Source organism: Sorex araneus, chromosome 9 (assembly GCF_027595985.1).
Source record: "Sorex araneus isolate mSorAra2 chromosome 9, mSorAra2.pri, whole genome shotgun sequence".
NCBI classification, from domain to species: Eukaryota; Metazoa; Chordata; class Mammalia; order Eulipotyphla; family Soricidae; genus Sorex; species Sorex araneus.
Window position 1 is genome coordinate 4,616,932 of NC_073310.1, and position 27,982 is coordinate 4,644,913.

At 56.9% G+C, this 27,982-nt stretch overlaps 1 protein-coding gene across 1 annotated transcript; it reads left to right on the forward strand.

The window, feature by feature from the left end:
- The first annotated feature begins 351 nt into the window (after window positions 1–351).
- On the forward strand, window positions 352–27,982 carry ALDH2 (aldehyde dehydrogenase 2 family member). Its single transcript, XM_055147287.1, has 13 exons — window positions 352–512; window positions 13,765–13,869; window positions 14,934–15,074; window positions 15,769–15,848; window positions 16,243–16,354; window positions 17,232–17,360; window positions 17,670–17,783; window positions 18,009–18,111; window positions 19,083–19,267; window positions 20,733–20,897; window positions 21,570–21,727; window positions 24,304–24,418; window positions 26,691–27,982. Exons 1-13 carry the CDS (start codon window positions 390–392, stop codon window positions 26,721–26,723), a joined length of 1,563 nt encoding a protein of 520 aa, XP_055003262.1. The 5' UTR covers window positions 352–389; the 3' UTR covers window positions 26,724–27,982.

The following is a 27,982-nucleotide window of genomic DNA, read 5'->3' on the forward strand; positions in this document are numbered from 1 at the left end:
ACTATTGTTGTTCTTGTTGTTATTTTGTTTCTGGCCGGATTTTAAAAGCCGCCTCTCTCCCCGCCGGCTTTCGCGCGCGGCTCCCCGAACCCTGTTGCTTCAAGCTCGGTCCGTGGCGCGGGCATCGGGCAGGTCCAGCGGCGCCGGGTCCCGGCCGGGCCACCTGCAGAGCTGCGGCCGCGCGCGAGGACGGTGGGGCGCGGGGCGCGGGGCGCGGGGCTCGGCAAGGGGCGCGCACGCCGGGGACCCGGGCCCGGGCGCGGGGCGCGGGGCGCGGGGGGGCGGAGCGTCCAGCCCCGCCCAGCGCTGCCCATTGGCCGCGGCGCGGGGGGCGGGGAGAGGCCGCGGCGCTGACCCCCGGCCGCCCGCACAGCCGCCGCCGCCGCACCATGCTCCGCGTGTCCGCGCTCGCCGCCCGCGCTCTCGGGCCCCGCCTGGGCCGCCGCTTGCTGTCGGCCGCCGCGCAGGCCGTCCCGACCCCCAACCAGCAGCCCGAGGTCTTCTGCAACCAGGTGGGGCTGCCGCTTTGTTCCCCGCGGTGGGTGCGGCTGGAGCCGGCCCGGGCCTCAGTTTCCCCCCTGCTGGGTGGCCGCCCCGGGGGGCCCCGCCCGGCCCGCCGGCATCCTCGCCGCCCCGCGGTCCATTGTCCATCCGACTCGGGCCGCCTTTGCTTCGCGCCCTCGATGCGCCGCCAACCTGCTGCCTTTCGGCCCCGGCCGTCCCGGCTCTGGGAGCGTCTTTGTCGCCGCCGCCGCCTCGGTCTGCGCGGGGCCTTCAGGCTCCCCCAGGACGTGTCCAGCCCGAGGCCCCCTTGGCCAAACTTTTCCTTTTCCCCGGAACCCCCTTCACCCCCGAATCCGCGCGCTCGGCCAGGAAAGCCCCAAAGGGACCCGGGGGGCGCGGGAGCCGTTACGCGCCCGGACCTCCCAGCGCCCCCCAGCGAGATGCCCCGGGCCCGGCGCTGCTTCTGCTGCTGAGAACCGAGGAGGGGGGAGGGGAAGGGGCCCCTCGCCCCCCATGTGGCACTGGCGCCTTCTCCCACCAAGTCCAGGAGGGGCTTCCCCGCAGAGCCCCACACTTCTTGCTCAATCGGGGCTTTGGAATATCTGTTCTTTGGGTATCTGGGTGAAGCGCCGCGGCCGGTTATGAAAACGTTCCCTTTCGTTTGTGCAACAAGGGGAGAGGCTGCCCGCCGGCTTCAGGCTTCTTGTGGGCACCGAAAGGGGGTCGGAGGCCAGCGCCGCCTGGCACTGGGTCCCTCCCCGCTCCTTACCTCTGAGCCCTCCCTTGCGCCCTCAAACATTTCCCTGTTTCGCTGCTGAGTCTTCAGGCAGCCTGAGCGCCCTAGTACCGTCTCCAGCCGACCCGTCAACAGACTTGAGTTACAAGAGTGTAGTGATTTGCCTCGAGACTGAAATCATCTTTAAAGTTGGAGTGCGTTTCTGTACTCCCTCCGGGTCCCCCAGAGACTTAGCTGCTACTAACTAAAAAACACTCCATGTTACTTTTGTTTGTTTTGGGGCCACTGCTCAGGTCTTCTAACTTGGAGCTCAGGGATCAACTTCTGTGGCACGGCTCAGGGGATTGATCCTACGGGATGTCCTGGATCCAAACCATGGTTGGCCTGGTGAAGGCAAAGCCCCGTCTCTGTACTGTCCCCCGGCCAAGGGAGGGGTCCCTTGGCAAAATTTGGACGCTTGGAGCTGGCCCCTCCACGACTACTATTTTCAACAATTTGCTTGTTTGACCCAGAACTTGGCCGCAGATCTGCCCGTGGGTGCAGGAAAGTTGCCTCTGTGTAACTTGAAGAAGTTTGCAAATGACCATTTGCCAGGGTTTTCACGAAGATTTCATAAGATCCTTTGTAAAACACAAGCCAGAAATTCCGGGGCTGATGCTCCCTTCGCCGAGGTAACCCGCTGTAGCCAAGCATTCATGCTTTGAAGACTTGAGTATCACGGAAATCGAGCAGAGGGGGAAGGGATTAAAAAAAGAAAATCTAGCAGAAAGATAGTCCAGAAGGTCAAGGCACTTGCCTTGCGTGGGGGCAGAACGCGCTGATCTCAATCCCCAGGGCGCTGGTTTCAGTCCCCATAGCCCGGTGTCCTAATTACAATCTTTTTCCTTTGTGTGACCCTGGAGGAGCGAACAGGTCCCGCAGGGGGGCACCCAAGCCCAGGAGAGAGCCTCCCCGCCCTTCCCAGGGGCATAAATCTCCCTGCGGCTGTTTTTCTCTATGGGGTTTTTCTGAGATCACAGTCACACTGGCTTGCGGAATGCGCAGGCTGCTGTAAAGCACCGCAGGACGTGTTCCAGGAGTATGTCAGCAGGTGGCCGTGTGACCGCGAAGAGAGTCTTGGCTTGTGTGTGTGTGTGTGTGTGTGTGTGCGCGCGCGCATGTGCCTTTACACAGCTAAAATTTTATTTTTATTTTTATTTATTTATTTTGTTTTTGGGTCACACCCGGCGATGCACAGGGGTCACTCCTGGCTCTGCACTCAGGAATCACTCCTGGCGGTGCTCGGGGGACCATATGGGATGCTGGGAATCGAACCCGGGTCGGGCCACGTGCAAGGCAAACGCCCTACCCGCTGTGCTATTGCTCCAGCCCCACAGCTAAAATTTTAGTGACCACGGCGCTGGAAGGTCCCTCTGCGCACCGGGGTCCCTCGTGCCCTCAGCTCTGCGTTTCTGCTGTTCTGAGGTTCTGTCTCCCTGATCATTGCTCTGGACATTCAGATCCTCCTTTAACCTTCTGAGCCATTCTCCACCCAGGAACTGGGTCCTCTTCAAACTCCTTGAGCTGTTTTTCTTGTTTGTTTCTGTTGTGTTTTTTTTTTCCCTGAGGGTCAGGAACCCCAAGGTTTTCTGTTTTTGTTTTTCCCCGCCCAGTGATAGGTTGTTGCAAACCCTATTGACAAAAAATGACAAAACCTCCTGTCAAAATGTGGGAGTCTTGGGAGCTGGACAGAGTACAGTGGTTAGGACACCTGCCTTACATCCAGCCAACCTGGGTTCATTCCCCGGCAATCCCAGAGGGTCCCCCAAGCCTCTGCAGGAGCAATTCCTGAGTGCAGAGCCAGGAGTAAGCCCTGACGTCACCAGCTGTCGCCCAGAACCCAAATACACAAACAAAACAAAACATCGAGTCTTTTGCCAGGTACAGACTAGATCACAGACACCTCCCTGAGGGAGGTTGGTCCCTTTGAAGTTCAAAGTTCTGGAGTCTCGTCTTCCTACAGGGAGCAGTTTGGATAGACCTTCCAGTAGCTTCTGGGGCGCTGGGTTTTCTGTTTTGGCTTGGTTTTCAGCTGTGTCGGGGGCTTACTCCTGGCTGTGTGCTCAAGGATCACCCCTGGCATGCTCAGAGGACCCGCTGGGGTGCCGGCGATTGAGCCCAGGTTGGCGCTTGTGAGTCCAGGACCCCACCCGCTGGGCTATCCAGCCCTGGCTCTGGGTTTTCTTATGTGGAAGCATTCGGGGGATTCTGAGCTTTTGGACAAATGTTTTTCAAGCGTGTCAGATCTTAACATGGAGGGGGTGGAGCAGGCAGGCAGCTCTGGTCTCCTTCCCGCCTCTCTTCCCCCCCCCCAGGATGGAGGAGGGAGGGAGGGGTATTGATCCACTTCCCTGGGCCCTTCTGCCTCTCCTTGTTAGGGGAAGGGGGTGGAGGGAAGGGATAACGTTCTTGGTGAGGAAGGTGTCAGGATAAAGGCATGTGTTCCCATTTTCTCTTCTTTTCTCTCTTTCCAAACTTGGAGAGTAATGGAGCTCTGAAAAGACAAGTCCAAGAGGGCCTGGAGCCACGATACAACGGGTAGGGCGTAGCTGGCACTTGGCCAAGCCAGGTTCCATCCCCGGCACCTCAAAGAGTGGCCTGGGTGTCGCCAGGAGTGATCCCTGAGTGCAGAGCCACGAGTAAGTCTTGAGCATCGCTGAGGGATCTTCCCCCCCACCACCACACACACACACGAGAGAGAGAGAGAGAGAGAGAGAGAGAGAGAGAGAGAGAGAGAGAGAGAGAGAGAGAGAGAGAGAGAGAGATCTCAGAGAAACGCCCACGGGACTGGGCTGAGAGAGAGAGAGATCTCAGAAAAATGCCCACAGGACTGGGCTGAGAGAGAGAGAGAGAGAGAGAGAGAGAGAGAGAGAGAGAGAGAGAGAGAGAGAGAGAGAGATCAGAGAAACGCCCACGGGACTGGGCTGAGAGAGAGAAATCTCAGAGAAATGCCCACAGGACTGGGCTGAGAGAGAGAGAGATCTCAGAGAAATGCCCACAGGACTGGGCTGAGAGAGAGAGAGAGAGAGAGAGAGAGAGAGATCAGAGAAAGGCCCACGGGACTGGGCTGAGAGAGAGAAATCTCAGAGAAATGCCCACAGGACTGGGCTGAGAGAGAGAGAGATCTCAGAGAAATGCCCACAGGACTGGGCTGAGAGAGAGAGAGAGAGAGAGAGAGAGAGAGATCAGAGAAAGGCCCACGGGACTGGGCTGAGAGAGAGAGAGAGAGAGATCTCAGAGAAAGGCCCACGGGACTGGGCTGAGAGAGAGAGAGAGAGAGAGAGAGAGAGAGAGAGAGAGAGAGAGAGAGAGAGATCAGAGAAACGCCCACGGGACTGGGACTGGGCTGGGTATGCCAAGCTTACATCCTCAGCCTCACCAGCTCCTTTCCCAGCGCCTGCTTCATCCTGACGGGGATGTTGCAAGACACCATTTTGCTCCCGGCTGCTGCGTCTGTGAAATGGAGCAGAAGCCCCACCTACGGTTACAGCCCTGAACGCGTGCCTGGCTCTCACCTGACTGAGGGCGGCAGCTAAAGCCGGCCCAGGGGCGCCATGGTGTGACTCAGGGCTGTGTGGGAGCTGTTGTAATCGGCGAGTGAGCTGGGCTGTGGTACAGTGGACCTGGCGGGCGTTTGGGGGAAATGACACTGGTCTCTGTTCTCACCCTCCCGACCACAGCTGCCGGGAATGAAGGACTTAAGAAAGGATCTCCCAGGGCCAGAGGGCTCAGTGGGGAGGGCGCTTGCCTTGCACGTGGCCACCGTGGGTTCTGTCCCCATCATCACACAGGGCTTCTGTCCCCAGCGTCCCCAAGCCCTGCCAGAGCCGGGAATAGACTCAGCACCAGCGGCTTTGAAGAGGGGAGGGCTGTGTAGTACAGTGGGTAGGGCAGGTTACCCCCCCCACACCTCCTCTTCTCTCTTTCTCTTCCTCCACACCTGGTGGTCTCAAAGTTTATTCCTGGGCTCCGGGATTCCCTGCACCCCTTACGGTCCCCCTGCCCGCCGGAAGTGATCCCTCAGTGCACAGAGGATGCCCTGGGCACCGCCAGGTGTGGCCCAAACACTGAAAGGAAAAAGAATCTTTCTGTGCCGAAATCTCTCTTTGTTTGGGGGAGGGGGTTGGGGTGACACCGTGCTCCTGGCTCTGCGCTCAGGGGTCATTCTTGGAGGGGCCGGGGGTCAGGCTAGGGTGTGTGGCAGGCGAGGCAGAGCCTTAAATCCCGCACAAACTCTCCGGCCCCTGTTTGGTTTTTTTTTTGTTTTCTTATTTTTTTTGCTTTTTGGGTCACACCCAGCGATGCTCAGGGGTTATTCCTGGCTTTGCATTCAGGAATTACTCCTGGCAGTGCTTGGGGGACCATATGGGATGCCGGGGATCGAACCCGGGTCGGCCACGCGGCAAACGCCCTACCCGCTGTGCTATCGCTCCGGCCCCTGTTTTGTTTTCTTTTTGGGTCACACCTGGCAATGCACAGGGGTTACTCCTGGTTCTACACTCAGGAATTACTCCTGGCGGTGCTCGGGGGACCATATGGGATGCTGGGATTCGAACCTGGGTCGGCCGAGTGCAAGGCAAATGCCCTACCTGCTGTGCTATCGCTCCAGCCCCTGTCTTTTTGTTTTCTTAATTCCCTTTTATTTTGTCATAGCTTAATTCTACTATAAAAACATGTCTTTGGGAATGTGAAAGATTTGCATTATAGCTTAGCATGGTAAGAGCCTACAGCAAACTCAATAGTAATCACATTTGAAGAGCCTGAACAATCATTGCAAATGTATTTGTACAGCAGCTTCATAAACACTTCAAATTTAAGACAAACAAAAAATTACAAATACAAAGGTCAGAATATTAAATTCCAACATCTTAGCACTAATTTAAATACCACTTGATTGGCTCTCAAGAACAATAGATATCCTCCAAAATAAGAAAAAAGTTATTACAAATATGTTTTGGTATAATATTCATGTAAACCTTAAAATTTTGGCTAAGGGAAAATATAAACATAAATATTTTATAATTAACTTTGGAAAATAAAGATAATGGTCTATAATTCAGAGATCAAAACATCTATTTCTTTAAACTTATGGTTATATATATTTTTTTCTTGTTTTATTTTATTTTATTTTATTTTATTTTTTGCTTTTTGGGCCACACCCAGCGATGCTCAGGGGTTACTCCTGGCTTTACACTCAGAAATCATTCCTGGTGGTGCTCAGGGGACCATATGGGATGCTGGGAATTGAACGCGGGTCGGCTGCGTGCAAGGCAAACACCCTACCCACTGTGCTATCGCTCCAGCCCCTTACCGTTATATTTTTAATGTCTTATCCACTTTTTTTTTCCATTCTCCACTTTTTAAGCCATCTGATGACTATTGATAAAGACTAACTAGTACAAAAAGTTATGCATTACAGAAATCTGTGAGGTAGAAACTCAGTGGAAACTCATAGAGACATACAGAGACCTGCTCATGAATTCAATACCACAGAGTTGATATTAGCAAAACTCTAGGAAATAAGCCAGTTTGCTTTCCTGGGAAAGTAAATGAATAGACGTGTCATAGTTACATAGTTATAAGAAGGTAGTTGGACTGTATGAAAAATGCATCTCAAAAGCAGTATTTCATGGGGGGAGAATTCCCTCAAGGACAAGAACTTGTACTTACTAAGAGACTAAAATGGAAAAGTTTTTGGGGCTGAAGCGATAGCACAGTGGATAGGGCATTTGCCTTGCATGCGACCAACCCGGGTTTGATTCCCAGAATCCCATATGGTCCCCTGAGCACCGCCAGGTGTAATTCCTGAGTGAGTGCAGAGCCAGGAGTAACCTCTGTGCATCGCCAGGTGTGACCCAAAAAGCAAAAAAAAAAGGAAAAGTTTTCGTTGGACAGGAGTAATGTATTTTCATATAAATAATAATAAAAAATAAATAATGTAACACTATGTTGAAAGGGAAATGCTAGTTGTACCCGGCAGGCCTGCGTTGGGAATTTGCTTGTGGGTGGTCATTAAAGGGAGCTTTGGCTCTCTAGAAACGTCTTCTTTCTTTTCATCACCTGTAGTCTACTAGCAAGTATAAGCAGAAAAAAGAAAATGATAGTCCTCCGATTTCCCGTTGTGGAATCACTGCTAACAGGTCAAATACACAAAATAGGATTTTGATTTTTCTGTTTGCCTAGAGAGGTTTTTTTTTTTTTTTTTTTTTTTTAATTTGGGGCCACAGCGGCCATGCTCAGGGCTTACCCCTGGCCCTGCAATCAGGAATCCACCCTGGCAAGACTCAGCAGGAACCATATCGGTGCGGGGGTGGGGGAGGGGATCAAACTCAGGCAAGCACCCTGCCTCTGTACTATCTCTCTGGCCCCAGGGCAGATTTTTTTTTTCAGTCACACCTGGAGATGTCCAGGGGTTACTCTGGGCTCTGCACTCAGGGATCACTCCTGGTGATGCTCAGGGGGACCATATGGGATGCTGGGGGTCGAACCTGGGTTGGCCGTGTACAAGGCAAACGCTCTCTCCTCTGTACTATCGCTCCAGCCCCGTAGGGCAGATTTTTTTGTTGTTTTAAAAATAGAGGCCATACCTCTGGCACTCACCTGCCACAGTGCCACCAGGACCTCACACCATGGTCTTGTCGGGAGGAGACATTGATTCGGTGCCAGGGACCTAATTCAGTGCTTAGCACATGCCCGTCAAGTGCTCCCCACCATCGGGAATGGCCAGGTCCTGAGAAACTTTGCAGGGAGGTGGGGCCTGGTGCTCTGGGCTTGAGGGCTGCTCCAGAGGGTGCTCAGGGGGCCATGCCAGGGATTGAACCCCGTGAACCCCGACCTCGGCATGCAAAGCATGCACTCAGCCCATCCAGTGCTCTCCTGCCCCCCAAGGGTGATTCTTACGAAACCCTCAGGAGGCTTTTGGCCCAAGCATGCGTGGAGGAGAGCTAGGAATTCCCCTCACTCTGGTACACTGGTATGATTGTTCAGATTTTTGTTTTCTTTCCTGCTAGCTTACTACCAGGTATTGAACTTGGGTCTATTCCTGTGCAAGGCCAGTGCTCTGCCGCTAAACTACACCCTGACCTTTGTTTAATTGTTGTTGCTGTTGTTTCGTGGCTTATGTTGCATGCTTGGAGGCTATGGCTTCGGGTGGTTTCCCCGGGACCTTGAGATGCCAGGGCTGGAAGCGGGGCCATTGCCCTCCAGCCCTCATTCGGGATTTTTTAAATCCTCTGTTGAGGTAATAAACTGAGGTGACCGAGAGTCTGCAGACCATATCCCAGCTCCGGTTACTTCTGCTTCTAACAACAGTTTGAGGCCGCTCGGCGTCGCTCTGCTTTCCCAGAATCTGTGGGAACACGCAGAGTCACAGCAGATGGGGATGAAAGAATGTTAATGGTGTAGAGAGCAAGTTGAGACAAGATGTTTGTCTGCGTATGTATCCCAGACCCAATAATCACAATTCATTGATCCCCCGGGCCCTGTGCTGAGGACTCGTACTTATATCCTCCTGTTTTGTCTTATCAACAGCTCATGAGCCACATGTCACTGCTGTCGTGGCAGAGCAGGAAGCCAAAGATCAAGGCGGTTGGGTCCAGAGTGATAGCACAGCGGGTGGGACGTTTGCCTTGCGTGCAGCCGACCTGGGTTCAATCCCCAGCATCCCATAGGAGGCCCCAAGCACCACCAGGAGTAATTCCTGAGTGCAGAGCCAGGAGTCACCCTAGAGCAACCTGGGTGTGACCCAAAAAGAAAAAAAAAAAAAGCTCAAGGCGGTCAAGTGTACTAGGAGTGGTAACTAGGAAACCGGGTTTCAGCTTAGCTCCCCCTTATAGCCACGGAGTCTCGGGCCCTGCCCTAAAGGTCAGATGAGGATGTAACTATTTAATAGGCAATTTAATCAAATATTTGATCAGTGGGAGGAGCCATGTTTGGTGTGTTTGCATCTATGTTCCCAGCACCAAGATTGGAATATAATCGCCACCCTGTAAATATTTATTGCCAGCCGTGTTTACAATTTTGTTCTGTGCAGCAGGGAACAGGAACCCAGTATTTCCACGAAGAAAGGCCGTTCGTTCTACCAAGAATTGAAGAGTTAGCGTGGGGCGGGTTGTGGGGCCAGGCCGGGAACGCCGAGAACTGACCCAGGAAAGCTGGCACCGGCCGGGGGTTTCCAAAGTCCTCGCCACTGGCCTTATCCGCGCCCTGGAAAACGCCTGCCCGGCAAATCCTCTGCCGTGGCACGGACCCTCCCATCCCAGCTGGTGGAGGTCAGGGCATGTGGCAGGAAGGTCACGGGGAGCCGCAGGCGTTAGAGGCCAGCCTCGGGCCAGTCTGGGCAGGCGACTGCCCTTCGCCGCCACTACCCCACGGTTTCCAGAAGATTCCCGCAGCTGGTGTGCTTACTCGGAATGTTTCCCTGGGGATCTCCTCACGGCACACGGCAGCAGCTGTGGCCCTGGGCCCTTTGCAGCCACCCGCAGGAGACCCACAGGCTGTAAAGGACAGCATTTGTTTACTCGCCCTTTGGGGGAACCACATTCCAGTTTCCCGTGGTAACACCCGCAACCCCCTCCCCGCACCCAATTCTTCGAGGTTTCAAAACTTGAGCTAAATTTTTGTTTGTTGTTTTGTTTTTGGCTTTCTGGGTCATCCCCGGTGATGCTCAGGGGCTCCTCCTGGCTCTGCACTCTGGAATCACTCCTAGTGGTGCTCGGGAGACTGTATGGGATGCCGGGGCTCGATCCCTGGCCGGCCAGAGCTGGCACTGGGGGATGTTGCTTTGTCCTTGGACCAGCAGCGTGTGGTTGAGGCTCCACTCAGTTCTGTTTTCTTTGCCCTGGCTACTGCGCCCCGCGGGTTTCTGTTTGCAGCCTGTAGTCAGCTGGGGGACTGGAAAAAAGGTGACAGGCAGTGACGTGACTATTCTCACCCTTCACATAGAGGCCACACTCATTGGTGTTTGGGGTCACCAGCGCCACGTGGGGCCCAGGATCGAGCTCCACCTTGCATGTGCTAAGTATGTGCTAAGCATGTGCCCTGCCACCCGAACCATCTTCCAGGCCCTGGGCCATTAAAAATAAAATTTTTTTTTCTTTTCTTTTTGGGTCACACTCTTCGATGCTCAGGGGTCACTCCTGGCTCTGCACTCAGGAATTACTCCTGGCGGTGCTCAGGGGACCCTATGGGATGCTGGGAATCGAACCTGAGTCTGCCGCGTGCAAGGCATACGCCCTTCCCTCTGTGCTATCGCTCCAGCCCTCCCTTCTTTTTTTTTTTTTGGTGGGGGCCTCCCAAGTGATGCTGAGGGGTCCAGAGCCCCTCGGGCGATTCTTGGTTCCCTGGGCTGGTGGGTTAATGCAGGAGAATGCGAGTGGGTGCTGTCGGGACCCTGCATTCCGGGGACTCGCCCTGGCCACCGTTACCCTTGTGGAAGGCCCAGGATTGTACCTGGCAATATTTCGGGGGACCATGAGGTCCCAGGAATTGAACCCAGGCCAGGTGCGTGTGGGCGTGCGCCCTGACTGCTGTCCCTGTCTCCCGGCCCCAGCAGTCCAAATTTTTCCGTGGCCGAGTGCCCCAAGCTGGCAGAGACCAGAGGCACCTCAGCGCAAACTTATCCCGAGCGCTGGAGAACTCGCGGTCGTTTGTCTTGGGGAAATGCTTCATTGCTCGGAAGTAGTTTTGTTTGTTTGGGGGCCACACCCTGTGGTGCTCAGGGATCACTCCTGGTAGGCCTTTGGGGGACCGTGTGTGGTCGCGGGGATCCGGCCGGGTTGGCTGTGAGCTCAGCCGGGGCCTTGCCTGCTGCACTCTCCGGCCTCCTCGTGGCTTCGCGCAGTGTCCAAGATAAACTGTTATCGGAGAAGCCAGTGATGAAGTGAAAGCCCTTCTCCCTACCTGGACCGGGCACCCCTCTCCGTTCGTCCAGCTGAGGAATCCAGAGCGCCCCCTCAGCTTTCCCGGACCCTCCCTCTGGAGCCCTCAGGCCCCCCACGGCCTGGCTCTTCTAGCCTGGGGCTCTTCCTGTTTCCGCTCAGGTCCCGGGTTTGCTTCTCTGTGCCCCAGGACTCTGCCTCCAGCCACTGCTCTTTCCATCTCTGTGAACCCTCAAAAAACATCCTGCTTCGAAGGTGCAGGGGGAAATAACAAAAGAGTCCCCACGCACTCACGTGGGGTCTTGATGAGGAAGTGTGAGCTGTCTTCACCCCCCTCCCCCCGCCTTCACCCTGGGGTGACCGAGTTAAGCTGTTATGTAAGTTCAGGCTTTGGGTTTCGGGCCAGGAGCTTATGAAGTGTTTGGCCTGAAGTGTGCGCGGCTGTTTGTTCTCGAGGAGACTCTGTGCCATGGTTCTTACTTGAAGAGAATTCCAAATCGGGGCTGACAACAGCCCCCTCCCCCCGCCCCCCATCCCCCCCAGCTCCTCCTTGGGAGGGCCGGACCCCTGGGAACTCAGCCTGCCTGGGAGAAAGGGAGCCGAGGCTGGAGCCGGCCTCCTCTGCCCGCACCCGCTTATCTCTGCGTGCCAGCTCTCTGGGAAAGGAGATGAATTGTTGAAATTCAGCAACCAACGTGATTCAGCAAATTCAGGGCCTTGAAAAGGCAAATAAATACCCGGAGAGAACTTTGCAAAAGCCGTTTGGCCTTTGGCAGGAGGAGGTGGGTGGGGAGAGGCCAGTGGGCATTTAGCCAGGCTGACCCACCTTTCTGCTTCCAGTCCGGATCCTGGCAGTTGAGCAGTTAGCCCCCGTCAGGGCTCACGGAAGTTCGCATGTGGACACGTTGGAGTCCCGCAGCCCCCCTCCACCCCCCGGCCTTAGCTTCCCAGCTGTCTCAGGGGTCCGTGACACGGGCTTTGTGCCACCGTGGAAACTCGCACCCTCTGTTGCATCCACGCTCCCTGTAGCCCGGCCCAGCAGCCTCCGGACACCCAGAGATGTAGCGGTGAAGTCGGAGTTTGAACCCGGCTTGGTCTGCGTTAGAGGGTAGTACCCAGAATAAAGTACTCGGAGCCCAAGTGCAGTGAGCTGCAAGTGTCCCCGTTGGGATGGGGACAGGAGAGTGTCTTGGTCTCCCTGAAGAACTGGGCCGAGAGCACAGAGACTGGCCCTGAGTCTGGCCGAGTGTGAAGCCCCTGGTAGCGGGGTCGCCCCGTAACGGTAAACATCAGCCGTTCCCTCGAGGGGCCGGGCACTGCGTGGACAGTCCTCCTGGTCACTGTGGGGGGGGGAGTCACCCAGACCAGCCAGCCTCCCCAGTGCACCCCTCTCCCCTCTGCCTGCCCCCTGCACTCTCCCCCTTTGGATCAAGCAGGCGAGTGTGAGGTGTGAGACCCCACTCAGGGTGCTAACGGGATCTCTGTGCCTGCACCTTGTCCGGAAGACCCCGGGTTGGCGCCAGCATGAACTCGGTGGCTCTGGGCTTCCTGCGGGAACTCTGCGTACCCCCGCCCCCAGGTGCCAGTACCCCTTCCCCACCCCCGACTCATGTTTGCGCACCGTCAGTCTCCAGAAGCACCCAGAGATTCCCCTAAACGCGGCCGGCTGTCTTCTGCCGTGGCGGCGGGACGGGGCTCACTGTGGGCCCCGGAATGGGGGGCTGGGAGAGTGCCCGCCTTGAGGTCAAGCCCTGTGTCCTCCCCGAGTCCGGCTGAGGTGACCGCAGAGGCTCCCTGGGGCCCGACGCCAGGCTCAGCCGTGCACTCATGGCACGGAGTGACCTCCGACCTCAGACAGAGGAGGGGCAGACGAAGTTCAACCTTCACTTCCTTCCCTGGGCACAGTGGCTCTGGCCGTTTCTTTGGCTTTTCTGCAAACGGACCTTACTTACGCCTGCCTTGGAACGCTGCGTTTTGCTGTGTGTGCCCGGCTGGCCGCCCTTCCCTGGACCGCTCCTCGGCGTCGGAGAGGCCCTCCACGGCCACCCCTGCGGACGCCTCAGTCCTCCCGGCCTTCGAGGGCCTCTGGATGCCGAGAGGGGAGGTCTCCTCCTTTGCGCTGGCCTGAGGTCGCAGTCCGAGGGGACGGTGATGGCTGTGCCTGCCCCAGTGCCGAACAGAAGGCCCTCGTCGAGTTGTGTGTCCACTGTCATTAGGCCTCGGGCAGTGCCCGCTCTCCGCTGCTCTGCCAGGCAGAGCTGGGCGAGGCTGGGCCGGCTCCCCTCCCCAGACTCTGGCCTGGGTCCGGGACTCAGATGAGGATGTGGCGGCCGGAATGAGGCCGTGGGACTTCTGAAGGTTAGGGCTGTTGGTTAGTTTTGTGATTTGGGGGCCAGAGCTGGTGGTCCCCGGGGCTGACTCCTGACCGCGCTCAGTGGTCGTCACTCCTGGCGGGGCCCCGGGGGACTTGATGGGGTGTCGGGGATGGAACCTGGGCCGGCTACCTGCGGTGGGGGGGAAGCGCCTCCCGGTTGCACTGTTGCCCCGGCCCCTCCCCTCCTTGCTGGCTGCAGAGCTGACCCCAAGCTCCGTCCCTTGTCCTTGTAGATCTTCATAAACAATGAGTGGCATGATGCCGTCAGCAAGAAAACGTTCCCCACCATCAACCCGTCCACGGGGGAAGTCATCTGCCAGGTCGCCGAGGGAGACAAGGTGAGAGCTGGCTGCTTCGGGGGGCGGAGCTGGGTGGGCTTCGTGAGCTGCTTCGTGCTGTCTCGCGCTTGAAACTTGGCCACCAAATTAAACGTGTGTGATGAAGGGGGAGAACCAATTTTTTTGTTTTTTGTTTCTTGTTATCGCCTCCCAAGGGGGCTGGGTGGTTCAGCGCTTGGACCCGGTTCTGCTCCATCCAGCGTTCCCGGGGCCCACCCAGACTGCCCCTGGCAGTGCTCAAGAGACCACCCAGCACGGGGGACCAAAGTCGCTGGAATTGTGTTAACATGAGTCAAACCCTCCCTCCTATATGTATATATATATTTTTTGGCTTTTGGGTCACACCTGGCGATGCACAGGGGTTACTCATGGCTCTGCACTCAGGAATTACTCCTGGCGGTCCTCAGGGGACCATATGGGATGCTGGGATTTGAACCCGGGTCGGCTGTGTGCAAGGCAAACACCCTACCCGCTGTGCTATCTCACTCCAGCCCCATCCTATATGTATATTTTTGTTTGTTTGTTTTTGGGTCACACCCAGTGATGCTCAGGGGTTGCTCCTGACTCCACACTCAGGAATTACCCTTGGTGGTGCTCGGGGGACCATACGGGATGCTGGGGATCGAACCCCGGTCGGCCGCATGTCAGGCAAACGCCCTTCCCACTGTGCTACTGCTCCGGCGCCAAACTCTCCCTCCTACTGCTCTGCCGGCGTTTCCTCTGCATCCCTGGGCTCGGGGAGCTGGTTCGCCCCTCGTGCCTTGGAGACGGCCAGCTGCCGCTGGGCTGTGTCCATCAGATTCTGCGTGCTCACCCCTGGCGCGTCTCTCTCCAGCTCCCGGGGATTTTGAAATGAAAATGCAGAAGTGTTTGCTGCTAATCTCCCCATTCCCAGCGAAGCCCCGTTGCTCAGTTCTGAACCTGGCCGAGCCTTTCAGGGCCCTGGGCAGGACTGGGAGGGCCGATCCCCAGCCCCCGAGGGTGCGGGAAGGCCCGGCGGGAGTCTTGGGGGCGAGCTGTTGCCAAGCTGTTGCCAAGCTGGCTCTGTGCTGGGTGTTTTCCAGGCAGACGTGGACAAGGCCGTGAAGGCCGCCCGGGCTGCCTTCCAGCTGGGCTCACCCTGGCGCCGTATGGATGCGTCCACCAGGGGCCAGCTGCTGAACCGCCTGGCTGACCTGATCGAGCGGGACCGGACATACCTGGCCGTGAGTTCTCAGCCCCCCTGCAAGGCCAACTCGCTTGCACCACGTCTCCTTGGGACAGTGGTTTTGGCTAAGAAACGAGATCGAGGGGAGGGGAAGAGCCTTCCTAGGAGGGGGGCACAGGACCTGCGCCCCCGTGTAGCAGGCGGGCTTCTTCATGACTGCCAGAGAGCAAAGAAACCAGGGGTCAGCCCTCTCCCTTCTCCCAGCCATCTGGCAACTACAGTGAACCTTCTAGAAGGCAAACAACCCCGGGCTTCATCCATCCACCTCTGGCATCCTGGGTCCTTCGGGTCCATCCAGCCTGATTCTCTTCAGTGACCGCAGAGCTTGGCTCCGTGTCCAGCCCATGCTGGCCAGTGGGCACTCAGCTTCCCCCGGCTCCTGCACGGGGCCGCTGCCCCCTGGCCTGCTCCTGCCTCGGCACCCTTGTCTCCTCCCCGTTTGCCCTCGCACCTCGCCTTCCGGGTTTAGCCTCTCCACACCCAGGTGCAGTGACTGGCTGAGAAATGGGCGCATGATCCCCCTCTCCCCTCCTTTGCAGGGGGAGGGACCGTGGGCCCTGAAATGCCACAAGATTCAGTGGCACGGCGCGGACGTCACCTTTACAGTCCACGCTGCGCCCGCTCGCCACACGCCGCCCCGTTTTCCGTGATTCATCCTGGCATGTCTGTGCTCATCTTCTTTATTTATTTAGGCCCTGGAGACTCTGGACAATGGCAAACCCTACGTCATCTCCTACCTGGTGGATCTGGACATGGTCGTCAAATGCCTCCGGTACGGCCCTTGTCCCCACGCAGCGGAAGGGGAGGGAGATTCGAGAGGGGTAGAGGTCAGCTGTGTAGGTTCCGGCTGGTGGAAGTGACCCACGAGCACCAGAGCTGTAGTTTCATAATCCACTCCGCACGCCTGGGGGCTCTCCCAGCGGTGCTGTGTGGTGCCAGGAATGCAGCCCAGGGCGCCCACCCATGCACTCGTGTCCCCGGCCCCAGAATTCACAGCTTTCACAGGGGCCCGAGGTGGTCCTGAGGCTTCGAGGCAGTTCCCTGGACCCAGTCGATGTGGCACCGGCCACGTGACTCAGACCTTGCCAAGAGCATCGGAAAGATGCAGGGGGGCGGGTTGGGGTCTTCCCGGGGACAGACTGACGGGCCCCCTTTGTGTTCTGAAGATACTATGCTGGCTGGGCCGATAAGTACCACGGGAAGACCATCCCCATCGACGGCGATTTCTTCAGCTACACCCGCCACGAGCCCGTGGGGGTGTGTGGACAGATCATCCCGGTGAGCGAGCCTCACGGCGCGGGGCTCTGTCAGGGCGCAGAGACGCGGGGGGACGGGCTCCCCGCAGGGGGTGGGGGTGGGGTGGGGGCAGCACACAGGGCTGTTCAGTGGGCTCTGGCAGGGCCAGTCAGGGTCCAGGTGCCAGCTGGCCACTGTGGACTCTGTCATCTCAGGCAGGTCTCTCTTCTCTCTCTCTGCCTCCCCTCCCTTTACTCGTCCAAAAACGCAGAACTCAGCCCCTGTGTGTGGGAGTTAACGTGGCCTATAAAACGCTCTGGTGAAGGGAGAGAGAGAGAGAGAGAGAGAGAGAGAGAGGCAGCGGGGAGAGAGAGAGAGAGAAAGAGAGAGAGAGAGAGAAGCGGGGAGGCCTTTGATCCCCGGCATCCCAACAAACAAAAAGCTCTGGTGACAAGAGTCGTTGCTGTCACCACCAAGACCTGCCTTGTCCGGAAGGGTGCTTGCCTTGCACGCAGCCGACCTGGGTTCAACCCCTGGCACCGTGGATGGTCCCCTAAGCACAGAGGCACGGGTAACCCCTGAGCACGGCCAGGTGTGGCCCCAACACACACACACACACACACACACACACACACACACACACACACACACACACACACGAGCAACTCCTGAACACAGCCAGGTGTGGCCCCAACGCACACACACACACATACACAACACACCCAGAAAATAAACCCTTCAGTGGCCCCAACACACACACACACACACACACACACACACACAAAACACACACATCACACACACACACACAGAAAATAAACCCTCCAATGGCCTGGTGGAGGGTTGGGGTTCGAGACCCGTTGCCGCTGCTTCTGCGGGTGCGGCTTCCGGTTTGGATTTCGGATTTTGTCCGTCGCAGTGGAACTTCCCGCTCCTGATGCAAGCGTGGAAGCTGGGCCCGGCGCTGGCGACTGGGAACGTGGTGGTGATGAAAGTGGCCGAGCAGACCCCGCTCACCGCCCTCTACGTGGCCAACTTGATTAAGGAGGTGTGTGGCGTGGGGTGCTCCTCTGGGAACAGCAGGGACTGTGCCCCTCCACCATACCGCCACGGGGAGGGAGGGTGCTCTTCTCATTTCCTCTGTGGGCGTCCCCCGTCGGGGAATGAAGGTGGGAGGGCGCGTGGGGAGGGAGCCGCAGCCTCCCACAGAACAGGCCCGTGGACCCCGGCGCGGGCCCCTGGCTGCACCATCTGGAATTAGTGCGTTTGTGCTGCCCGAGCCCCTCCCTGCGGAGTGTGTGCCCCGGCCCGGCCCTCGGGAGCTGCGTGTCACTGTTCCCCGCGCGCTTGTCCCCAGGCCGGCTTTCCCCCGGGCGTCGTCAACATCGTGCCTGGCTTTGGCCCCACCGCCGGCGCTGCCATCGCCTCCCACCCCGACGTGGACAAAGTGGCCTTCACGGGCTCCACAGAGGTGAGACGTTCCCGCGCCCACACCCTGGGTGACGCGCCAGCTGCAGGGGGGCAGGGGACAGGCCCTGTGGGGTCGAGGCTGGGACTGGGGCCGGAGCGATGGCACAGCGATGGGGACGACGTCTCCCGTCAGTGGGATCCCGTGTCTTGTGCCTGCGAGAGCCTCTGGCTGAAAGCGTCTCTCTCTCTCTCTCTCTCTCTCTCTCTCTCTCCCTCCCCCCTGCAGGTCGGCCGCCTCATCCAGGTGGCTGCAGGGAGCAGTAACCTCAAGAGGGTCACGCTGGAGCTGGGCGGAAAGAGCCCCAACATCATCATGTCCGATGCTGACAGTGAGTTCCGGGTCCCCCCTCACCTCTGCAGCCCTCAGCGTCCCTGATGGCTGCCCCCACGACCCGGGTGCCTGTCCCTCTGCCCCCGGCATCTCAGAATAACCCAACTGGGCAGAGCCACTTCCATGCCCGCCCTGGTCCTCCTGCCTCCTCCCAGGCCCGAGCACTGGGGCCCCATCGTCCTTAGGGGAGTGTAGGATGGCATTACTTTGTCCTTTCCCTCCTTGCCACAAGTAGCTTGTCCCTGTTTTCCCCAGAGTTTAGGCTTACCCCAGTCTCACCCATCAAGGTCTTCCCGAATCTCTCCCATCCCTTTGTTTAGCTATACTCACTTCTCCATGCTCTCTTCCCCAAAAGAGTTAATCCGCGGCTTTCCCTTAATCTGACTCTGCTAATTTGTAAGGTCAGACCTTCCTAGGATACTGAATTTATATTATATAAGTTAATATTGCCTTTCTCCTCTTCTTGTGCCTTTTGAATAATTTACTTTAAAGCTATGTCTGTTTTGTATAGACACAAGAAGACAATATTATGTTTTTATAACTTGGGAATTAATTGGCCTCGAATATTATTCCCTCCCGGGCATCTGCTTTCTCCACTTAAGCCTCAGTTGCCCTCAGTTCCTAGCACCCCAAAGTAGGGTCCCCGACGTGGGACAGGAAGGATCCAGGGCAAGCGGTGAGTTATGTGCTACCCTGGCATCGAGATGGGCCTGGCCAAAGTGCCTCTAATTCTTAACTATAAGTTAAGAGCTTGATCATAGACAAATGCTGTCATGATCCAATAGTAGTTATGAGACTGGGACCCTGCCAGGGATAGGAAAGACTGATCTGGCCTGAGCACTATAGTCTGAGATTGAGATGGCCAATTATTAGTTGTACTAAGAGGGGAGCACTCCCCCCGGTGACCCGCGGGCTCCTGGCGCTTCCCTCGGCCTCCCTCGCTCACGGCCGCCTCTCTGCCCCCCGCAGTGGACTGGGCCGTGGAGCAGGCCCACTTCGCCCTGTTCTTCAACCAGGGCCAGTGCTGCTGTGCCGGCTCCCGGACCTTCGTGCAGGAGGACGTTTATAACGAGTTTGTGGAGCGGAGCGTGGCGCGCGCCAAGTCCCGCGTGGTCGGGAACCCCTTCGATAGCAACACAGAGCAGGGCCCACAGGTAAGCCCGACCGGGACCCAGTGTGTGTCCCGGGGAGCCACCAGCTCTCGGAGCCCGCCCAGAGCGGGACCCCGGTCCTCGCTCCTCACCGGTGACCTCGGAAAAGCCTTTGTCAGTTTACAGACACGGAATCAGTGCCGGGAACTTGTGAGCCGAAAGGATCACTTGCTTCCCGCGCGGTGGTGGGGAATGCTTTCCCGTAAAAACGCTTTTCTCAGGGGGCCAGAGTGGTAGCACAGCAGGGAGGGCACTTGCCTTGCATGCAGCCGACCCGGGTTCGATCCCCGGCATCCCATCGGGTCTCCAGAACCCGACCAGGAGTGACCCTGAGCTCAGAGCCAAGAGTAAGCCCTAAGGACCGCCGGGTGTGGCCCCCAAGTAAAACAAAACAAATTTGCCTTTCTCTGCCGGAAATCATTAATGTCCATGAGGTCAGTTGGGGTGTGGCTTGGATGTCCAGGGCCTGGGAACGCTTCATTTCACTTTTCTCTACAGAGCGGTTTGCTCTGATTTTTTTTTCCCCCCCATGAGCTTACATTCATTTCAGTCATTGAAACTATAGGCCTAATGTGCAGATATTGTGGACTCGTTTCAAAAGCATGGCAATGAAGTGACATTCCAAGGAAACAAGTCACACAAATGCTTTGGTTTCCCAGTTGACATAGAAGATTGAGCGAGTCCTTATTATAGTGTCTATAATGTACTCTGACCATGGATGGATCTTCTTACCATTTATTGGTTTTGGGGTTTTGGGGGGGGCCACATCTGTCTGTGCTTGGGTCTTACTCATATCTCTGGACTTAGGCATCACTCCTGGTGGGGATTGGGGATGCCAGGGATCGAACCTGGGCCGGCTGTGTGCAAGGCAAACACCTTACCGGCTGCACTCTCTCTTCACCCCAATTCCATTTTTACTTTGTTTTGTTTTGGGGTCACACCTGGCAATGCTCAGGGGTTCCTCTTGGCTGTGCATTCAGGAATCACTCCCGGCTGGCTCAGGGAACCCTGTGGGATGCCGGGGATGGAACCCGGGTTGGCCACATGTGTGTCAAGTGCCCTCCCCGCTATACTACTGCTCTGACCCCCTGTTCAGGTTTTTTTTTTTTTTTTTTGCTTTTTGGGTCACACCCAGCGATGCTCAGGGGTTACTCCTGGCTTTGCACTCAGGAATTACTCCTGGCAGTGCTTGGGGGAACCATATGGGATGCCGGGGATCGAACCTGGGTCGGCCGTGTGCAAGGCAAACGCCCTACCTGCTGTGCTATTACTCCGGGCCCCCTGTTCAGTTTTTTGATTAAACTTTTTAGGAGTCTCAAATTGAAAACTAAAAAAAGGGTTGGCTGCGTCTTTCTTTGAGGCCTGCTGTGGTTCCCTGAGCCTGTTCTCCTCCTTCCGGCCTGGCCCGGCTACTCCCTGTGTGTGTGCCTGTGTGGTTCTGGCCTGAGCATCTTCACTCCGCCCGCAGGTGGACGAGCAGCAGTTTAAGAAGATCCTTGGCTACATCAAATCTGGGAAGGACGAAGGGGCCAAGCTGCTGTGCGGGGGCGGGGCCGCGGCCGACCGGGGCTACTTCATCCAGCCCACCATATTCGGGGACGTGCAGGACGGCATGACCATCGCCCGGGAGGAGGTCAGCATGCGGCCAGCGTCGGGGCATGTTCTGGGAGGAGGATGGACGGGTCTGCCCAGCGTCTTGACGCTGTGACTTGGCAGCCGGCTCTGGGCTGAATCCTGGCTCTCTGCCTGGGACAAATTATTTACAATTCCCGCGTAATCTCTGTCCTTTCCTCTTCAGCCGGCCACTGGCTGGGGGTTGGGGGGGGGCTCAGTTTCCCACAGAGCCTATGGGGGCGGCTTGTTCTGTTTGTGTTCTAGGCCCTGGGAACCATGAGCCACAGGGCGACTCTGCCCCGGCCCTTCAGCCCCTTTGTGGGTTTTCTTTAGTTTGGAGTGGGGAGCACAGCCAGCGCTGCTCTGGGATCACTCCTGGCAGGGCTCGGGGGACCAGCTGGGATGCTGGGGTTGAACCTGGGTCGGCCACATGCAGGGCCAGTGCCCTGCCCGCTGTGCTTCCTCTCTGGCCCCTGTGGTCTTCCTTAAAGCAGCGCATGGGTGTGGACCAAAGGCCTGGCCTTGCCCGTGGCGAGGGTCCCCTGACGCCCTCGCCCCGTCCCTGGGCTCTCGTTACGAAGCAGAGCAGGTGCCCTGCCCCGGCATGTCCCACCAGAAAAAAGGAAAAGAAGCTGCATAGCAGGTGGCCGCATGGCTGCCCTCCCCTCCCGTCTTTCTCTCTCGTGCCCAGATCTTTGGCCCAGTGATGCAGATCCTGAAGTTCAAGACCATCGAGGAAGTCGTGGGCAGAGCCAACGATTCCAAGTATGGCCTGGCCGCAGCCGTCTTCACCAAGGACTTGGACAAGGCCAACTATCTGACCCAGGCCCTCCAGGCGGGCACTGTGTGGTGAGTCTCCCGGTGGCCCCTCACGACGCAGCCGGGAAACCCCAAAGGCTGGGTTTTCGGGGATCTGGAGTACCTGTGCCGGCATGCCCCAAGCACGGTCATACGTTAGCCATGACAATCATAGGGGGATGCTACTGAGAGAGAGAGAAGAGGGTTCTGAGTCTAAGGGTTGAGGGGCCGGAGAGAGAGTACAGCGGGTAGGGCTTTTGCCTTGCACATGGCTGGCGCGGGTTGGACCCCCAGCACTGCCTATGGGCCCCCCAAGCCCTCCAGAAGTGACCCCTGAGCGCAGAGCTAGAGGTCCTGGCAGGAGATGTGAGCTGAGCTGAGGGTCTGCACCGGCTGAGACTGGTTTTGAGGGCTCAGCACCCACTTCACTCCCCCTCGGATGGGTCTAGGCCTCCTTTCATCCGTTACAAGATGACTGAGCATTAAATTCTAGTTTAGGTCGCCTGGTTACAAGCGTGTTTACGTTTATGGTCCTGATGAACAAGTCACTGAATCCCACCCCATTCGGAGTGCCCAAGACCTTCCACCCCACCCCAGTCCACCTCCTGATCACTACCCTGCACCCCTCCAGCTCCCCTGGGAGTCGAGTTCTGTAACCCAGAACTCAGGCTTTGCTGGTTCCCTTCTGTCTCTCCCCTTGTTTGGCCTCTGTTCACAGGCGGGTGAGGCCCCCTGGGACTTGTCCTTCCCCCCTCTCTTCTTCTCGGCCTGCCGCCTTCCAGGTGCATGCCCGTTGCAGCAAACTCAAGATCTCAGCTTTTTTCCGACTGCGTAGCCTTCCCTGGTGCCCACGCCGCCGCCCTTCTCTCAGTGCAGCTGCCGTTGGGCGTTTGGGTTGTTTCTGTGTCTTGGCTAATGCACCACAGCGAATGTGGGCGGGCCTGTATCTGACGTTTGTGGACGGTTTGGGAACAGAGGCCTACAAGTAGAATCGCTGGGTCTTGTGGAAGCTCTGGTCTAATTTCTTTTTTTACCTTTTTGGGTCACACCCAGCGATGCACAGGGGTTACTTCTGGCTCATGCACTCAGGAATTACTCCTGGCAGTGCTCAGGGGATCCTATGGGATGCTGGGGATCGAGCACAGCCTTACTCGCTGTGCGATCGCTCCAGACCCTAGTCTAACTTTTTTTTTGTGGAAATTTGGTACTGTTTTCCACAGAGGCTGACCCAGACTGCCCCCACCAGCCCTGGGTCGGGGCTCCTCGCCACACCCCACCACCACTGGTTGTTTCCAGTCTTTCTGACATACGCTGTTTTCACTGGTGTCAGATGATATCAGATTTTTGTTTGTTGCATTCTGGGTCGTGCCCTGCAGTGCTCAGGGGTCCATATGTGGCTCTGGGGATGGGCCTGGGGTGGTTGCCTGCAGGGCAAGTGCCTTAACCCCTATACAATTTCTCTGGCCCTCATAGTTCTGATTTGCAGCTCCCAGATAGTAAGTGATGAGAATTAATAAGGATGTGGAGAAGTTAGAGCCCTCATACCTTGCAGTTGTCAATATATTCTAAAATATATTTTACAATTGTAGGATTGTAAAATAGGATAGCCGTTGTGGAGAGTTGTCTGGCATTAGTTTAAAAACTAAATATGGAATTTTTTTCCTTTTTTTTTGGTTTTCTCATACCAAGCACTCAGGGTTTACTCCTGGCTCTGTGCTCAGGAATTACCTCTGGCGTTGCCCCTGGGATCGAACCCGGGTCGGCCACATTCAAGGCAAATGCCCTCCCTCCTTGCACATGACTGACCCAGATTCAATCCCCGGCATCCCATATGATTCCCCCAAGCACCGCCAGGAGTAATTCCTGAGTGCAGAGCCAGGAGTAACCCCTGAGCATTGCTGGGTGTGAACCAAAAGGAAAAAAAAATTTTATTAAACCTTTATGGGCTGGAGCGATAGCACGGTGGGTAGGGCGTTTGCCTTGCACGGGGCCAACCCGGGTTCGATTCCTCCATCCCTCTCAGAGAGCTCGGCAAGCTACTGAGAGTATCCTGCCCGCACGGCAGAGCCTGGCAAGCTACCCGTGGAGTATTCGATATGCCAAAAACAGTAACAACAAGTCTCACAATGGAGACGTTACTGGTGCCCGCTCGAGCAAATCGATGAGCAACAGGATGACAGTGATACAGTGATTGAACCTTTATATATGTTTTATATTATTTTAATTTTTTTTGTTTTTGGTTTAGCTTTTTGGGTCATACCTGGATATGCTCAGGGGTTACTCCTGGCTCTGCGCTCAGATATTACTCCTGACAATGCCCGGGGGACCATATGGGATGCCGGGGATCGAACCCAGGTTGACCACGTGCAAGTCAAACTGCTTACTCCCGTATCTGTTGCTCCGGCCCCCGGGTCCCATTGTTAACATACACCTGTTCCTGTGTGACCACGGTGTCCTGCCTCGTGGCTGAGACGTCACTTCCTGTCGCCTCCCTCCAGTGCCCGCATTGAAGGTCATGGCCCTGGGGCAACTGTGTTCCCCGAATAAACAGAGAAAGCACCGCAGGGGGCCTGAGGCCATGACCAGACTCTTCGAGTAGCTTCTTATATCTCTGTTTGAAAATACAGGGTCAACTGCTATGATGTCTTTGGGGCCCAGTCGCCCTTTGGGGGCTACAAGATGTCCGGGAACGGCCGGGAGCTGGGGGAGTACGGACTGCAGGCCTACACGGAAGTGAAGACCGTAAGTATGGTCCCTGCTCGCTCCCACCCAGCCCCTCGAGTTTCCCCCCTCCCCCCGTCGCTCACGGCACAGCAGCTGCCAGAGATGATGGCCCGTGTCCGCTCTGTCTCCCGAGAAGTGACGGGGCGCCTGGCACCATCTGGCTCCACACACTCTCTGCGACACCCAGGAGGAAGCAAGCGGCCAGGAAAAGCTTCTAAGCAGAAAGAAGTGCAAAGCCCAGGGGCCAGGCCGGGTGCCCCGTGCAGAGCGGATGCGCTGGCCCTTGGGCCGCCTGCCCAGCCCCTGGCAGCCTTTGAATATTTGTGATTTCAGAAACAGGAAGAGGGGGCCGGAGCGATAGCACAGCGGAAAGGACATTTGCCTTGTACATGGCCAACCTGGGGTTCGATCCCCGGCGTCCCATAGGGTCCCCCAAGCACCGCCAGGAGTAATTCTTGAGTGCAAAGCCAGGAGTAACCCCTGAGGATCGTTGGGTGTGGCCCAAAACAAAACAAAAAAACCAAAAAACAAAAAGAAATAGGAAGAAACCCCCGACTGGGCCTGGAGTGATAGCATAGCGGGGAGGGCGTTTGCCTTGCACACCGCCGACCCGGGTTCGAGTCCCAGTATCCCATATGGTCCCCCGAGCACGGCCAGGGGCGATTCCTGAGTGCAGAGCTAGGAGTGACCCCTGAGCATCGCTGGGTGTGACCCAAAAAGCAAAAAAAAAAAAAAAAGAAAAGAAAGAAACCCCCGACCAACTGATCAGAGAGACAGAGAGAACTATTTCCACAGATAGTTAACTTGGCGTGATGCAACCTGGGCGAGGCGGGCGCACGTGTGCCTGGCCTGTGTTAGGCCCCGGGTTTGGGCTCCGGCGTTGAACAGAGGGAGAAGGAACTAGGAAGACTGGAGTAGCCATGAAGCGGTTTCTGTAGCGGGCGTGCCAGGAGGGCGCCAGTCATTTCAGGTGAGGAAGCAGAGTGGAGGCCAACACGTTCCGCGTGACTCTGATGTCTGGCCCAGTCCCTGCACGTGCGGACAGCCTCCTCCACCAGACGGCGGGCTGCTAGAGGAAAAGTGATTTTCTCTGTCCAGCAGACACTAATCACAGCTGACCCAGGTGACAGGTGCACAAATAAGGGTATAAAGAAAAGAGGAAGGGGCCCGACTGGGCTTTTCTGGAGATTGGAAGAAAGGTACGGGAGTAAGAGGTCAAGGGGCTGCACCACAAACTAACAGCAGCAGGTGGCCACCCCTGAGCACTGTGCGGGGGAGTCCAGGTACCACCAGTATGGACCAAAGGACGAGAGGGAGAGAGAGAGAGAGAGAGAGAGAGTGCGAGAGAGACTTAAGGAAGCAGAGGGGACCAGAGAGCCAAGAGCAAGAATAGTCTGCCCCGCAGTTCACGGAGTGAAATACATACAGTTGTTTGCTTCTGTTCCCGGGGTCCAGACACGAGGCCAGACCCCGCGTTGCAGCTGCTCGTGATGCGCTGGGCTGTGGCCGTGGGTGCAGAGGAGCTGGGGCGGGATCTGCAGCCCGGCTGGGTGAGAGAGAGGGGCGGGAGGGCTGCCGGGAAGAGGCCGAGCGTAGAGGTGCGGTGTGGCCACAGTCAGCCCCGGCCAAGGTGCTCAGTGTTGGAGCACATGGGAGAAGAAGAGGCGGGATGGGGGTGCACGGGTGAGGGACTGGGAGGCAGAGCAGCTGCAGCCCAGCACCCATGGGCCAGGTGCTGTGCTCAGTCTGTGCTGGAGATCTCTCTGGAACCTTGGAAGCTATAGCCAGGAAACCAACCATAAAGAAATTTTTTCTGGGCTGGAATGATAATAGAGCGGGTAAAGCACTTGTCTTGCACACACCTGACCCAGGTTTGGTCCCCAGGCACCTCTTATGGTCCCCCCAGCACTGGCGGTGCTTAGGGCTTACTCCCGGCTCTGCACTCAGGAATCACTCCTGGTGGGCTCAGGGGACCATATGGGACGCTGTGGACCAAACCCGGGTCCACGATGAGCAAGGCAAACGCCCTCCCCACTGTACTGTCCTCCAGCCCCTTGTGCCAGGAGGTTTGGGTTCTAGCCCCCTCCCCAAAAGCAGTCTTCTGGGTTCTGGGGAGGCTGATTGTGACCCTCACAAAATGCGACGCTCGTGGGTCCCAGGCTGGGCCAGCCGGCCCTCAAGACGTTGGAATAAGGAAGGCGTTTCCACTCATTTGTGTTGGGTTCAGCCAAGGCCTGATGACCCCAGGGCCGCCTGAGCACTTATCGGCTTCTCTGTGTCCCTCTTGCAGGTCACAGTGAAAGTCCCTCAGAAGAACTCCTAAAGAGCGTCGCCAGCCGCCACTCAACCCTGACCATTCCGCACGATCAGCCCGACCAAGAAAAATCACCCTTGCATGCTGAAATTTTCTGAAAAAAAAAAAAAAAAAAATCTCCCACAAAAATCCCCTGGATCGAGAAAGTTCCCGAATCTGAATTGAGCAATTGGCAGTGAGGGGTGGGTGGTGAGGGGGCACGGACAGCCTTTCACACAGCAGTACAGCTCGCAGTAGGGGGGGTGGAGGGGGAAGGCCAAGGATTGGTGATAAGAAATGTCTCACCCTGTCCTTCTCACACTCCGTCCCTGCTTTTCATAAAGGAGAGTAAAAGCTGTTGTTTGCCGTTGCACTAACGCTAAGGCAGCCGCTAGCTAGCACCTCGCTTTGTATTCTAGACAAAAACTTGGGGCCCGAGCGATAGTCCAGCGGAGAGGGCGTTTGTTTGCCTGCACACGGCCGACCCGGAGTTCAATCCCCGGCATCCCATAGGCTCCCCTGAGCACCGCCAGGGCTAATTCCTGAGTGCAGAGCCAGGAGTGATCCCTGAGCATGGCCGGGTGTGACCCCCCCCAAAAAATACAAACAAAAAACTCAAATGAAAAAAATGCTCCTCCCTCCCCCCCCACCACCACCACACACACACACACACACACACACACTTTTCCAGTAACTTCCTCCAGCTGAACAGACCAGCAGCAGAGGTATAGGACAGGTTGTACCAAGCCGCCACCCCTTGGGTGGTAACAGGTGGTGTTTCTTCCGGTTCATGAACAAATCCCTGTGTTCATGAACACAACCCGTGCCAGGCCTGACGTTGGCACCTAAAAACTCCCATTTCCTGGGCGAAAGGGGCGGGTGGCGCAGGAAAGCAGCCCTTGTCCCGGCCGGCTCCCAGCAGGACCTGTGCTTTCCGTAATCAGACGCCCGTCTCCTCTCCTCCCTCCCGTCAGCAGACCCGGCCGAGGAGTTACTCGTATTGTTAGGCAGAAACTTGGCTCTCAGAGTCCTGGATGGGCCACGGAATTGGAGCCAGAAGGGCTGGGTCACGGTATTGGTTTGGGGTCAGGTTTGGGACACTCATTCTTGAAGGCTTTGAGGGAAAGTCTGGATTGTTTTGGATGTCCTGTTATATCATTTTTGCCTGCAATGTCAGAGGGAGAGGAAACGCAATGGGTTTCATTTCTTCACCCAGATCTTCACTGCAGCTAAGCTCTGTCCTGATAGGCCAGCCCTGTTACATTAAAGGCTCATTTGACTTACCCGGA

Excerpts from the sequence above, each read along its gene's own strand:
- ALDH2 (XM_055147287.1), top strand. The coding sequence starts at position 390 with ATGCTCCGCGTGTCCGCGCTCGCCGCCCGCGCTCTCGGGCCCCGCCTG. Across the intron at positions 13,870-14,933 it reads AGGTCGCCGAGGGAGACAAG|GCAGACGTGGACAAGGCCGT; the intron begins GTGAGAGCTGGC and ends GGTGTTTTCCAG. Across the intron at positions 17,784-18,008 it reads CCTTCACGGGCTCCACAGAG|GTCGGCCGCCTCATCCAGGT; the intron begins GTGAGACGTTCC and ends TCCCCCCTGCAG.